General features: G+C 32.6%; 1 protein-coding gene across 1 annotated transcript in view; it reads right to left on the minus strand.

Moving 5' to 3' along the window:
• The window catches only part of LOC134684564 (multiple epidermal growth factor-like domains protein 10), a 36542-nt gene that overhangs the window by 19742 nt on the left and 4240 nt on the right, over nucleotides 1–12560 (minus strand). The window contains exon 3 of the mRNA XM_063543892.1: nucleotides 10735–10962. Coding sequence (XP_063399962.1) covers nucleotides 10735–10962 — 228 coding nt within the window. The remainder of the gene's footprint in view (nucleotides 1–10734; nucleotides 10963–12560) is intronic.

Consider the following 12560-nt stretch of genomic DNA (forward strand, 5'->3'; position numbering starts at 1 on the left):
ACATTAAAGTAGTAAGCTTATTTGTATTAAAATCATTCAGAGCATAATTTTAGCGTGGAATAGACACACAGTTGAATTCCTGATAATTATATGATATAAAAGAAAAAAGTATAAAGTACACACAATCCTTATAGCAATGAACCAATGGCTATGCATAGAATTTTTTTTTCAGAAATAGACACATGTTTTCCATTTTGACACTATATAAATATACATATTTTGTTTATAATTGAATAATGAATAAAAAATCTAAACAAACTTATTGTTTTTACTAATCAAAAGATCAAAGACTACTTATCAAATAGATGTTGACTTTGAGTTCATTTCAATGATGTCTAATTGAGGAAATTTACATTATTTGCCCAAGGTTAGAAAATCTACTTCATTGACAATTTTTTAACCTGTAATAAGGGAGATTATCTAAGCAAGACGATTATTCATGCATGTCATAATCATTATAAATTTCGATTTAAAAAAAAAATAAACAAGTTAATTATTCTACTTTTTTAACATTTCTTTTACAGACGAAATTTCAATATGATTGTTATTAACTGTAAATATATCTGTTTGAATTCGTAAAACACTAAAAGCTAACTTAACGCAGTATGAAAGTAGAATTAATTAAAAAAAAAACCAACAATATAAATATGTCTTTGATGCAATGCGACGACAACTCAATCATGTTGAAAGTCAAAATTTCAAGAATTTTGAACATTACTGACCTTCAGTAACAGAATCCATTTAGAAAACGACTGTCAACTTAAAATTTGAAAAATAACGATTTAAATGCTGTTTTTAGTAAAGTTCGTAATTTTCGTTATACAAAAGTTGAGCAACATAATTGTGTTAAATTTCCTTAATTATTGTTTTGTAATTCTGTACGATGCATTTGAGAGAATTGTCATTTTTTTTAATAAACTAATCGATTTTATAAAAAAAAATCAGAGTTATCGGTAATTAATTGATTACACAAAAATCCTTCATGTAACCGATTATTAATCGATTACATTTGTCGGTAGTCGGGCCCATCCCTGATCTGATTATTGATATTAAGATATTTACCAGAGTTTTACCCTAAAAGATATCTAAACCATGTGTTTTCGCATGATGAAACTATGTGTAAAATATCTTATGTTCTTGTTCGTCAACTCAAACGAACATAAAATATTTATAAATAAAAAAAAAAACACTATTTGGGATATCAGCTCGCCTGGACAGTACAGTTAAGCATGTTTATTCATTTTATTTACAAGATATGAATATTTGTCTGCACGCCCGTAGCCGCTGCTTCAACATATCATTTTTCAATTAAACACAATCTACAAAAGAAATATCTTTGTTAACAATCTTTTCAAGCATGTATAATCTTAAAAAACATCCACATCAATCATAAGCATGAATACATCAATTTAAAATATTGACAAAATAAAAGTGGGTGGGTGGGTGGTGTCAAATGACCAGACTGAACTGTCCGAAATGCAATCGTCGAATGACACATAATTACACACAGATTTACCGTTACAATTCTTCCCGCTTATATTAGCTCGTGAAATACTCATTACTCTAGAGTATACCTTTAACCGGTATATCTAGTCATGTGACAAATGTCACAACAAATACACGTGTTCTTTATAACATTGATAAATACATATATGTTCTTGTTCGTCAACTGAAACGAACATAAAAAAATTATAAATAAAAAACCAAGCACTATTTGGGAAATCAGCTCGCCTGGACAGTACAGTTAAGCATCGAAAGAAAACAAAGAAAGGGAACAGATACTAGTTATATTATAGCAATACATATATCTATAAAATAGTCTTATATTCCATTTTGTTAGATACTGTCAATCTATTATCTATACTCTCTTTTATTTAACCATCTTTAGCATATTCGCTTTTCCATCGCCCATGTTTTTTTAGTAGACGATCTTCAACTCCTGCTGCTGCTGCAGCGGTTGCTCCACCTGAACGTAAACTGTGAAGACCAAACTGTTGTTTTTTTTTTTTTTTTTTTATCTAAACCGATGCTTTCTAATGCATTCAACAACACTTCTCTAGCTCTAGTGTATGAAAGTGGTGAATTTTTCCTTAACTTATAAGTATCACTTTTACTAAAATAAATTAAAGACCTGAAAATACTAATTCGTCAGAATTTTCTGATAATTTAGCTAACTTCATATAATGTTCTAACATAGCCACTGGACAAAAATTATTTCAAGTTTTAGAAATAACTACATCACCACCTTCCCTGTAAACATCAGTTTTGCTCTGTTCTAAAAAAAAAAAGAAGCTTAACATGAGTAGGAAAAAAAGTTACATTATCTATAGCCTTCAACTCCCTCCATGTCGAACCTTCTTCAGCTTCAGAAAAATCCCTCGTTTCATGAAATTTTTTCTTGTCATGTTCTACTGAATATGCACCTGCCCCTTTACCACTTGCGTCAGAGTAAATTACAACATGTGACTTTGAGTAGTGACCCCACAATTTAATGTTTAAACTATTTATGTTTTCTAACCAAAAAATGCAGTTCTGAATGTGTACGGACATGGAAATAACAGCCATTTGTCCCATTCAGTTCTACACCCGATTGCCATATAACAAAATGTTGTCACAATTCTAGCTACATTGCCAATGACTGGAGCCATGGAAATGATTCTGCCTACTACCTGAGCTAAGGTCCTAGCAGTTATATTAGGAAATCTTCCAATAACTGATACTAGTGATACACGCAAACCATTTACACGTCTGTCTGGGATAACAAGACTCTATTCGCTAGCATTCCAAACAAAACCAAGCCATTCCAATGACTGTACAGGGGGAAAATTGACTTTCCTTCATTTATAAGAAAACCGGCGTCTTCTAGAGATTTCTTAACAAAATTTGAATCTTCTATTCACTTAGATTTATCTATACACATACCAAAACCATCATCAAGGTACAATACAACATCTATACCGTTTTCACGCCAATATTTTACCATAGGTCTCAGACCTTTTGTAAATATATATGGGCCCGTACATATACCAAATACTAAAACTGTAAAACAATAAAATCTATTTTTCCATCTGAAACCTAAAAAGGTTTGTTGCTGCGGACAAATGTCCAAATGAAAATATCCAGAACTTAAATCAAATTTATACATGTACGAATCCTTCTGAAAATACTGAACTGCTATCTTCCAAAATTTTATTTTGTCTTTTTTGATTGATTTATTTAAAACAGAAAAGTCAGTATGAGCCGTTTTTTGCCAGATTTTTGAATCGCTACGCTTAAGGGATTGACAACATGAGGTTGAAATGGTACTTCAACAACACAACCTGTTACTACAAACTCAGAAACAATCTGATTGACAAATGATTCATTCATCAGTGCCGATTTGTTATTCTTTAAGAACATTTTTACCGGCGGTTCAATAATAATGGAATTACATAACCGTTACTTCTTGTGTCAATAACAAAGGAATTTGCTCCAATGCTTGGCTAACCTGCCTTTTACACCCGTAAATGACATGAAATTATGACTATTTTTTTCAAAATAATGAATTTGAGTTAAAAAATTATCTAATTCATACTGTGACTCATATTCACATTCAAAACAATCTATATCAGTAAAATTATACTTATCATTTACATTTCTGGGTGCATCTGCAGATTTACTTGTGATTGGCAACTCCAGACGATCCGACACCAACGGATCCAGATTTGAGGGGGCATTTTTTTCTCCAATGCCCGAACTGCTTACAATATAAGCACATGTCCCACTGGCACGGCTCACGGAACGAAAGGGCTGCCTCTGAAATTGTTGATTGTAGGTAGGATTAGCATAGGTTTCGGCTGGTGGCAATCTGGGTTTGTTGGAATACGGAGCGGGACGCCCTTTTGTCTTGTTTTTCATCGTGCGCATAGATCGACTTTCCGCCTGGCGATTTGTTTTTTCTCGTCTTCACTGTCAGAAGCAATATCATTGGACTCATACTCAAGAACGGTTGACCATCCTGCCGGTGAAGAATCAGCAATCCGTATAAGCTTATTACGGCCTTTAACTTTATCTAGAAAATCCAGAACAACACGAATACTCTGTGCCTCTGTTGACGGTATTGATATTATTGAGATCATTCACAATTTCTTTGTTAAACTTAAATTGAATTTGGTTTCCTTCGTGCTTTAACTTGATAGAGACTTCCTCTTTTATCTTCTTGGACATCGCGTCTTGTTTACGTACAAACTTGGATTCAAGCTATCCATTTTCCCGTCCATGTACAACTTGAATAGAGAGAACGTGTCATGTATGTCCCTATCAGAAGATGATCTGTTTGCACCATCACTGCTTTTATCAGGTAACGAGTCGTCTTCTAGAAGTATACTTTCTTCTGTATGTTCGGCCATATTGAAGCAAATGACCAGACTGAACTGTCCGAAATGCAAGCGTCGAATGACACATAATTACACACAGATTTACCGTTACAATTCTTCCCGCTTATATTAGCTCGTGAAAGACTCATTACTTTAGAGTATACCTTCAACCGGTATATCTAATCATGTGACAAATGTCACAACAAATACACGTGTTCTTTATAACATTGATAAAAACATTTATTTTTGGTTAGGCATTGATCATATCTACTTTGACACAAAGTCATTTAAAAACGTAATTTGTGTCGTGTTTCATGTGTTTAAGGTTCCGATGTGTATCGGCTGCCACATTTATCAATAAGATAGATATAATATTAAAGGGCTTCCTCTTTGGGTGCCACATGAAAAGTACCTGGAATAATTCCCCATATTTGGTGGGACGTGTTGTTCAGTTCTTTTGTATGTTTTGTTCTGTATACCGTTGATCGTTTATCCAAAGTAGCTGCATTTTTAGAGAACATTACAATACACATAAAAGACAACCTTTCTGTGAGTACACCACCAATGAATTGCCTCCTTGCTTTCTATATTGAATTTCTCAATTTCAGGCAGGGAAAGCTCTTTTTTCTTAAGTACAAGTAAAGTTACAACCATTGCATGGCAAAGCAATATCTTAATATATGTATGTATTAAAGTTGAGCATACATGTGTTTTCTATTATGTAAACAAACACACGTGATTGTGTGTCCGCATAGTGGTCACCTATTGGTGTTTATATTAGACAAACAGGTTTGTGTTTTAAATATATGATATTTCGGATTGGTCAATATTTGTCGCATTGAGTAAATATATTGAGTATGATATTTGTTATGTAAATAGCACGGGATTTTTAAAGCGCGAATAGTTGTCTTTGTTTAAGTAATTTAAAATATAGTGTCATTCGAAGCTCGTATACCGTTCAGTAAGTTCAGGTAAAGCCCCCCCCCCCCCCCCCCCCGGATTTAGATGCTTGTTCGAAATGTTTTCACGCATAGATATATAGATATTTATACTATAAGTAGGACATTGTTTGTTTGATTATTCATATTTATATGTTTATATTATTTCTGATTTTGTTTTTCTATTTTGTAGGCTGTCGTGTACTACGCAGCGGTGTTGCTGATATCATGACATCGGGACTCAATATTTTGATTTAATAAAATATAACAGTAGGCTGCACATGCTGGCGAGCTATCCTTATGAAACAAGTGTTTGTTTTTATTTTAAAAAATACTTTATATACGTTTGAGGTAACGAATTAGAATATAAGGTGTTTTGTATCGAATAAAACCCAAGTTCCATTAATGGTAGATAAGAGAGAACTGTTTCACGGAATTGCAGAAGTAGTAAAACAAGTATTTCATATCATAAATAGACAGGTAAAATTTACCCTCCCTTTTAATATCCATTTTTTTATTACTCATAAGTATTAGTCAAAACGATTCGATAGTGATCACCAGTCAATTAGTATCATTTGGTACCAAAATTACAAAGTTATTCTACATTTTGTTGAAATTTATATCTACGCATGTGAACCACTTTGTGTTAAACATGTACTTCTTTCTAGAATGTTGTGCTGCCGGTCGTATACCTTCTCAAATCAAAGTAAGGTAAACAAAAATAAGGGTACTTGTTCCTGTTTGATTATGGCACTGATCTGAAAGTCCACATAATTGAAAATGATAACAATAAACACCTTTTAAATCTTTAAATCGTAAACAAACTTTCTCGCAAAATTCTTCTCCAGCTGACATAAAAGACAAACGACATTAATCTGCCGTGAACTAAAAATTAGGCAAGCTGTTTGGAACTTAATGTTTAATTTAACAAGCATATCATTAATAATCAATAAGTTATCGATATGGTAACACTTTTTTTAAGAAATAATGCTGTATTTTTTTTAAAGAACATTTAATCCTTTAATATATTACTGACACGCTTACAATATTTTGACAGCTGATCATTGCAGTTAGAAATTTTTCAGGAAATACATGCGTGGTAAGCTTCTAACATTAAGGCAAAATTAGTTTACCGATGTCCAAAATAATGCATTTGTAACTAGGTTTTTCAACTTAATTTTCAAAAAATACTCGATCGCTATCACACGTTCATACAATATACCGAAATATGTGTATATTGTATTGGCATGTTTATGGAAAATTTTTAATTGATGTAAGCAACGTTCATTCAGTTTAAAGAATTGTGCAATTCCTTGTTCTGTTATAAACCCTATTACTATAATGTCAAGAATCAATATAGATCAGAAAAAACACACCAAATTTTATGTACTGTTTGTATTTGGTGCTGCAAAATGAAATTACACCGAAAACGCAAGGGCACATTTCATTTACATTTACATAAACCAGTGTGATTAATATGCATCTTGTGCAGAAAATTGGTACCGTTAATGTTATTATAAAGATCCATGACCGGGAAAACACATGGTATTTGTCAACTAAATCGGTATCGTGATGATGACCATGTAACTTATGAATCCTCGATTTCAGTCGTTATTCCTCGTAAATAAAGGCAACAGTAGTATACCGCTATTCAAAACTCATAAATCGATAGAGATGTAAACATTTATCGTCAACTGAATAAAAGTAAATTCCAGAATTTTTCATCATTTTTCTGTCATCTAGTACATTTGTGATGATTAAACTCGTAATACAGAAACACACAGAACTTTAGGTTTGGTAGTTTGGTGAGTTTTTTATAATCTGTTTTTGTTATAAAGAAGGAACAATTAACTAAATTACAAAAATCAAGATATCTTAATTACAAACTCTATATTTAACTGTCGGCTTAATCGTGAAAATCTTTATAAAATTATATTACGACATTTCACTCTGAGAACTAAATAAAATTGAAGGTTATTATTTTACACGTTTGATAAAATTGTTCAACTAGATTAGAATCTTTTTTGGTATAAAAAGTTTTGAGGTGATCAGCAGATTATTGAAAGCAATTTTGCTTTAAAACAATCAAGATATCTTAATTGCAAACTCTATATTTAATTGTCGGCTGAATCGTGAAAACAGCTATTGCTACGTTAACATCATAGCCAACGAACGAGTTAACGAAAATAAACGAAAATACACTTCATAATTTAATGGGGAATGTAAAGAAGGTTTAAATATCAAATGCAGCAATGAAAACTGATTGAAAAGTGTTCAAGATCTTTCAAAGTACATAGAATATAAATTAACAAGTGCTGAATTTTAGGTCATCCCTTTCAAAATATTTCGGACGCCATCACGAGTAGCGATGTTATGTAATGAAGATGTTAAACTCATTGGTGTAACGATAGACTTTGAACTAAATGTTGATAAACATATCACACAAATTTGTAAAAAAGCTTCTAAACAACCTAACATTCATAAACGTATTGGCAAATATCTCAACCGGTTGCGACGTCTAACAGCTTACTGTTCTAGTATTCTTTTAAATTGTAATAATTGTCCGGTAATTTGGAATTTCGGTAGTGAAAAAAAACCGCACAAAATTGAAAAAAATCAAGAAAGAGCTCTCCGCTTCATATATGAAGACTAAATAAGCAGATATGAAAATTTACTTTCGACTTCTAAACTTCCATCTTTAAAAGTTCTCAGACTTAGAACCATTGGAATTGAAACATTTAAAATTGTACACAAGAAAAGTTCCAGTTAACTTCATGACCTAATAAATATCAAAACTCAACGTTATAATTTTAGATCTTAGGATACAGCTGACATAACAAGAGTTAAAACAACAAAATATGGGTTAAGTCATTTCGTTGAAGTGTTGCACAATTATGGAGTGAGCTGCTAAACCACATAAGACAGGAAAAATTCTCTAACTCAATTTTCCAATCTTATACAGACTAAAAATGGCATCTCATGCCAATGTAATGCATGCCATTAGTGCTTTGTGATTTGAGCTTAGCTTGTTTTTTTCCCTGTTTTTTTAACTAAAATTAGCTAGCGGCTAAGCCATGATTTTATATTTTATCTGCATAAACAGTATTATTATATTTGCTTATGCCATATATGTGCTTGATATTTATTATATCCTGCTTTAATGTATGTATGTTTGTCTTAATATGTGTGTTTTGTTTGCATGTTATTTGCTTGTGTGTAATTATTATAATGCGATTATAAAAGCTCACTAGAGCCTGTGTTACTTTGTCTACTATGTATCGACAATAAATAAAACTTTGATTTGATTTGTGTGCACCATATTTTTTATGTTATCTATTTATAGACAAAAGCATTATTAAAGTCATTCTTTAAATCGATATGATCGTTATACATACCACCTAAAAGGACAAATAATCCTGTTACAATGCTTTTCTCTTCAAGGTCAACGTGAAATGTTACGCTAGACCCTTTTGTTTTGGAACATGTGGTTATATCTCCATCGTTTGCTAGATCAGCTGATTGAATTCCACTTTGATTCTGCCAAACTAAACTGTTAGATGCTATGTTATCTGCAATTTGATGATGCCCATTGCAATTAGATTATTGCTTGTAAAAATATATTGACGATGAAATTGGAGACAAATGTATGAAATACATATGTCAGTTAATATGGTGTAGTCACTTATGTCAACAAAAACAATTTAATATCAACAACTTTGATATAACAGAGCTTTCAATACATTCAAATAATCAAATAGTGTCAAAGTCATAACTCCATTACTAACTGTGTATTGAAAAATTCCCGCCTCCCTACTAACCACGCGGATGTTTTTAGCCAATCATATTCCTAGAAATGTATAGGAGGTAATTAAGATAAATGAAAATGTTTTGCTTTCTATATAAATGTGCAAGTTATTTTTTTCAATAACTGGAAAATCTTCAAAAGCTTTATACATTTTTTTTTAATATAAAACCATGATTTCATTATAATGGACACGAGTTTCTGGTACGTACAGTGATACTTGTAATAAGTACGTTTGCCTCCAAACAATTTAAATCCAAGTACAGAGCGTTTAGTATGAGCATCAAAATCAAACTAAAATAGCTAAAGAGAATAGACGAGTTCATAAAAAAATAAACCTGACACTGAAAATGTACCGTTAAAGTGTTTTATTGAATTCATTTGAATACCAATTACATTAAAAGTTGACGCTTAATGAATGACGTACTCCTTGACTTAAAGTCCATCAGTCAATTAATTTGGAACACCTTATTTAAAATACGAAAGGCATTTCTTCATATAATAATCTTAAACTTGTAGCAATACGTTCCTGACTTATATTTTAGAATACAATAAATGCAACTTTAAATAGCAGCAATAAAAAAAAGACCAAAACAAATTGTTCAAACCATTTACGGTTACATTCGAACGTTTGTTTCAATCAGTCAAGCCTTCGTTTTGAAAAACAAATCTTTACTTGACGTTACAAAGACATGGAACAGTACACATATATGACATAGAAAATTAAAGACTGTGGAAAACAATCACCGCCAAAAATCGGGGGCGATCCCTAGTTCTCCGGACGGGTTACCATATGCTGTTCTACATGTGGCAAACGTCGTTTTGTTCATGCAGGTACTACCTGTGACAATTTATACGTGTTGTTCATGTTAACTATAATATATTTGTTTCATCGCTATAAAAAAAACTATAATATTGTTAAGTATGAAACAAAACTAATACCCAATTACTTACATTTGATACAGTAGATTCCGGTTCGACTGTTTTTACAACCGTTTGTACAAACTGCTGTGTGTTTATCGCACATATCATTTAAACAGTTTGTAGCATGACATCCCCATACACAAGAACCATTTTGAGGGTAACAATTTCGCTCTATACAATTTTCGGGACATAACTGTTTGCAAGAACTTCCCCAAAAGGTCTTCTGACATCCTAAAAAAATAATATACATCTATAACGACTGATATAGAATAAAGGTTTAAAAGCGACAAAATAATGGTTTAATTTTGAAAATGCTGTTGAAGTTCTAGTTCATTAACATACATGTATGTATAATACGTTCCAGTTTGTTGTTGTTGTAAGAATATGAGGTTTTAACTATCTCACACAAGTGTGACCTGAAATAATCTAATACTCTATGATCTTCTTTCCTTTTTTTCTGTTATGTTCAATATACAATTATTCATGTGGATACGGACGAAATGCAAGTATGAAAAGATGTATAAAAATTATGAACAGACGCAGCTAAGAACTTAAAACTGTAAATGTGTAAGGCAAAAGATGAACAAGGTACAATCACAAATATACTGAACTCCGAGGAAAATTCAATACTAAAAGTCCCGAATCAAATAGCAAAATCAAATGATAAAACACATAAAAAACGAATGAATATTATTAATGTTGCTATTAAACAAACCATTAATGGCAACGTAACAAAGTTCAACTATAGGTCCAATATATCTCATATTGTGATCAGATCCTTTATCATCGTAATAAATGACGTATTTTCCAAGTTGATTACAAGGTATTGTCTGTGTGATGTTTGGAAGACCAGGGTCAGGATCTTCATAACAGAGGTAACCGTCAGGTGGAATAGTTGATATATTAGTCACATATAATTTAAATCCATCCATACGAAGAGCTTCTACAATAACAATGACACCAGTATAAATTCGAACTGTAACACACTTTGACAATTTGTAACAGAATTAAATAATTAGAGACAAATATCATGTATTTCATTAATTATAATAGCGTATACAGTTGGTTTACAATCTGTTTAGACCTCCAATTACGCTGATATTGCACTATGCAGAAATTAGTAATCGTATAAAATACCACAGACGAAATGTATAATTAAGTACTATGAAAGAGAGTTACAGTAACGATTTCATCAAGCCCCTTATTCATGGGTAGGCAAGAAGCCGACAATGACAACATACAACAGACTAAGTTTATTCTTTCAATTTATGTTCTCTGTGCTAATATGTCTTTTGATTGAGTGCAGCTGTTTCTATTAAATGATAGATACTAGCCTCGGTCACACCTTACCGGAAAGCACGAACGAACGTCTTATGAAAATAAAAATTGTCCGTTGACAAAATTGTTATTCGTTGGGAGTCCGTTGATGTACTGACCAAATAAAACGAATGTGTAATGAATACATTACGGACACACACCGGATATGCAACGTACGAGAAACGGACAGAAAGGATGTCGGACGTACATCCAACGGTCAAGTACCGCATTAAACGGACACCTAACGGAAGCGTACCGGATAAAACGGATGAATAAGATATAAGAAAAAATTAAATGCGACAATAATAATACATGTAAATCGCATAAATATTCAAAATGTTTCTGTGTAACTGGTGTTGGTTTGTTCTTCAAAATACCGCCAAAGATCAGTGTCAGGCCTGAATAAGAACTGCTTGATTGTGAAGACGTGCCTTTACTCTAATAATAATAAATCATGAACCTTAAGAAATCTGACATACCAATAATTGGCATTTCTGACGCGAAATTTTCAATTGTCATTTATTCGTTTCAGATCCGTTCATCATCCGTTTTATCCGTTATACGTCCGATAGAAGACCGTTTCTCACTCGTTCAACATCGGTTTTATCCGTTAAACGTCCGGTAGAAGACCGTTGGTGAATTTGTCTTCCAGACCTCCAACGGGTGTATAACGGACACGTAACGAATACAAAACGGAAACGAAACGGACGAGTACAGTACAAAACGGACGCCCAACGGACGTTCAACGGAATTTTATGCTCAAAATTTCCAACGGACAGAACGGACGTCGACGGATAAAACGTACGCTTAACGGACATGCAACGGATATGGACGGACGTCTAACGGACACGAACGGATTGAAAAAAAATATCCATTAGGCGTTCGTTCGAGCTATCTGGTTAAGTGTGACCGAGGCTTTATAGTGTGTCTGTTTATGCTGTGAAGCCAAGGCTGCGTGTTGAAGACAGTACTTTAGCCTATAATGATTTACTTTTATAAATTGTGACTTGGATTGAGAATTGTCTCTTTGGCACTCATGCCACATCTTATTTTAACTTAGAGGCAGACTTACATGTAAGACGTAATCAACCATTCTAATGCAATATCACTTGTTCTTTTTAGAAGGATAACGTCACCAATTTTCATGGCGTCAATTTATAATTGATGCTATGAAATGTTCGCGCCAGCACAGACGATGTATGACACATACTAAATAATGTATGA

Source organism: Mytilus trossulus, chromosome 1 (assembly GCF_036588685.1).
Source record: "Mytilus trossulus isolate FHL-02 chromosome 1, PNRI_Mtr1.1.1.hap1, whole genome shotgun sequence".
Taxonomy (NCBI): domain Eukaryota; kingdom Metazoa; phylum Mollusca; class Bivalvia; order Mytilida; family Mytilidae; genus Mytilus; species Mytilus trossulus.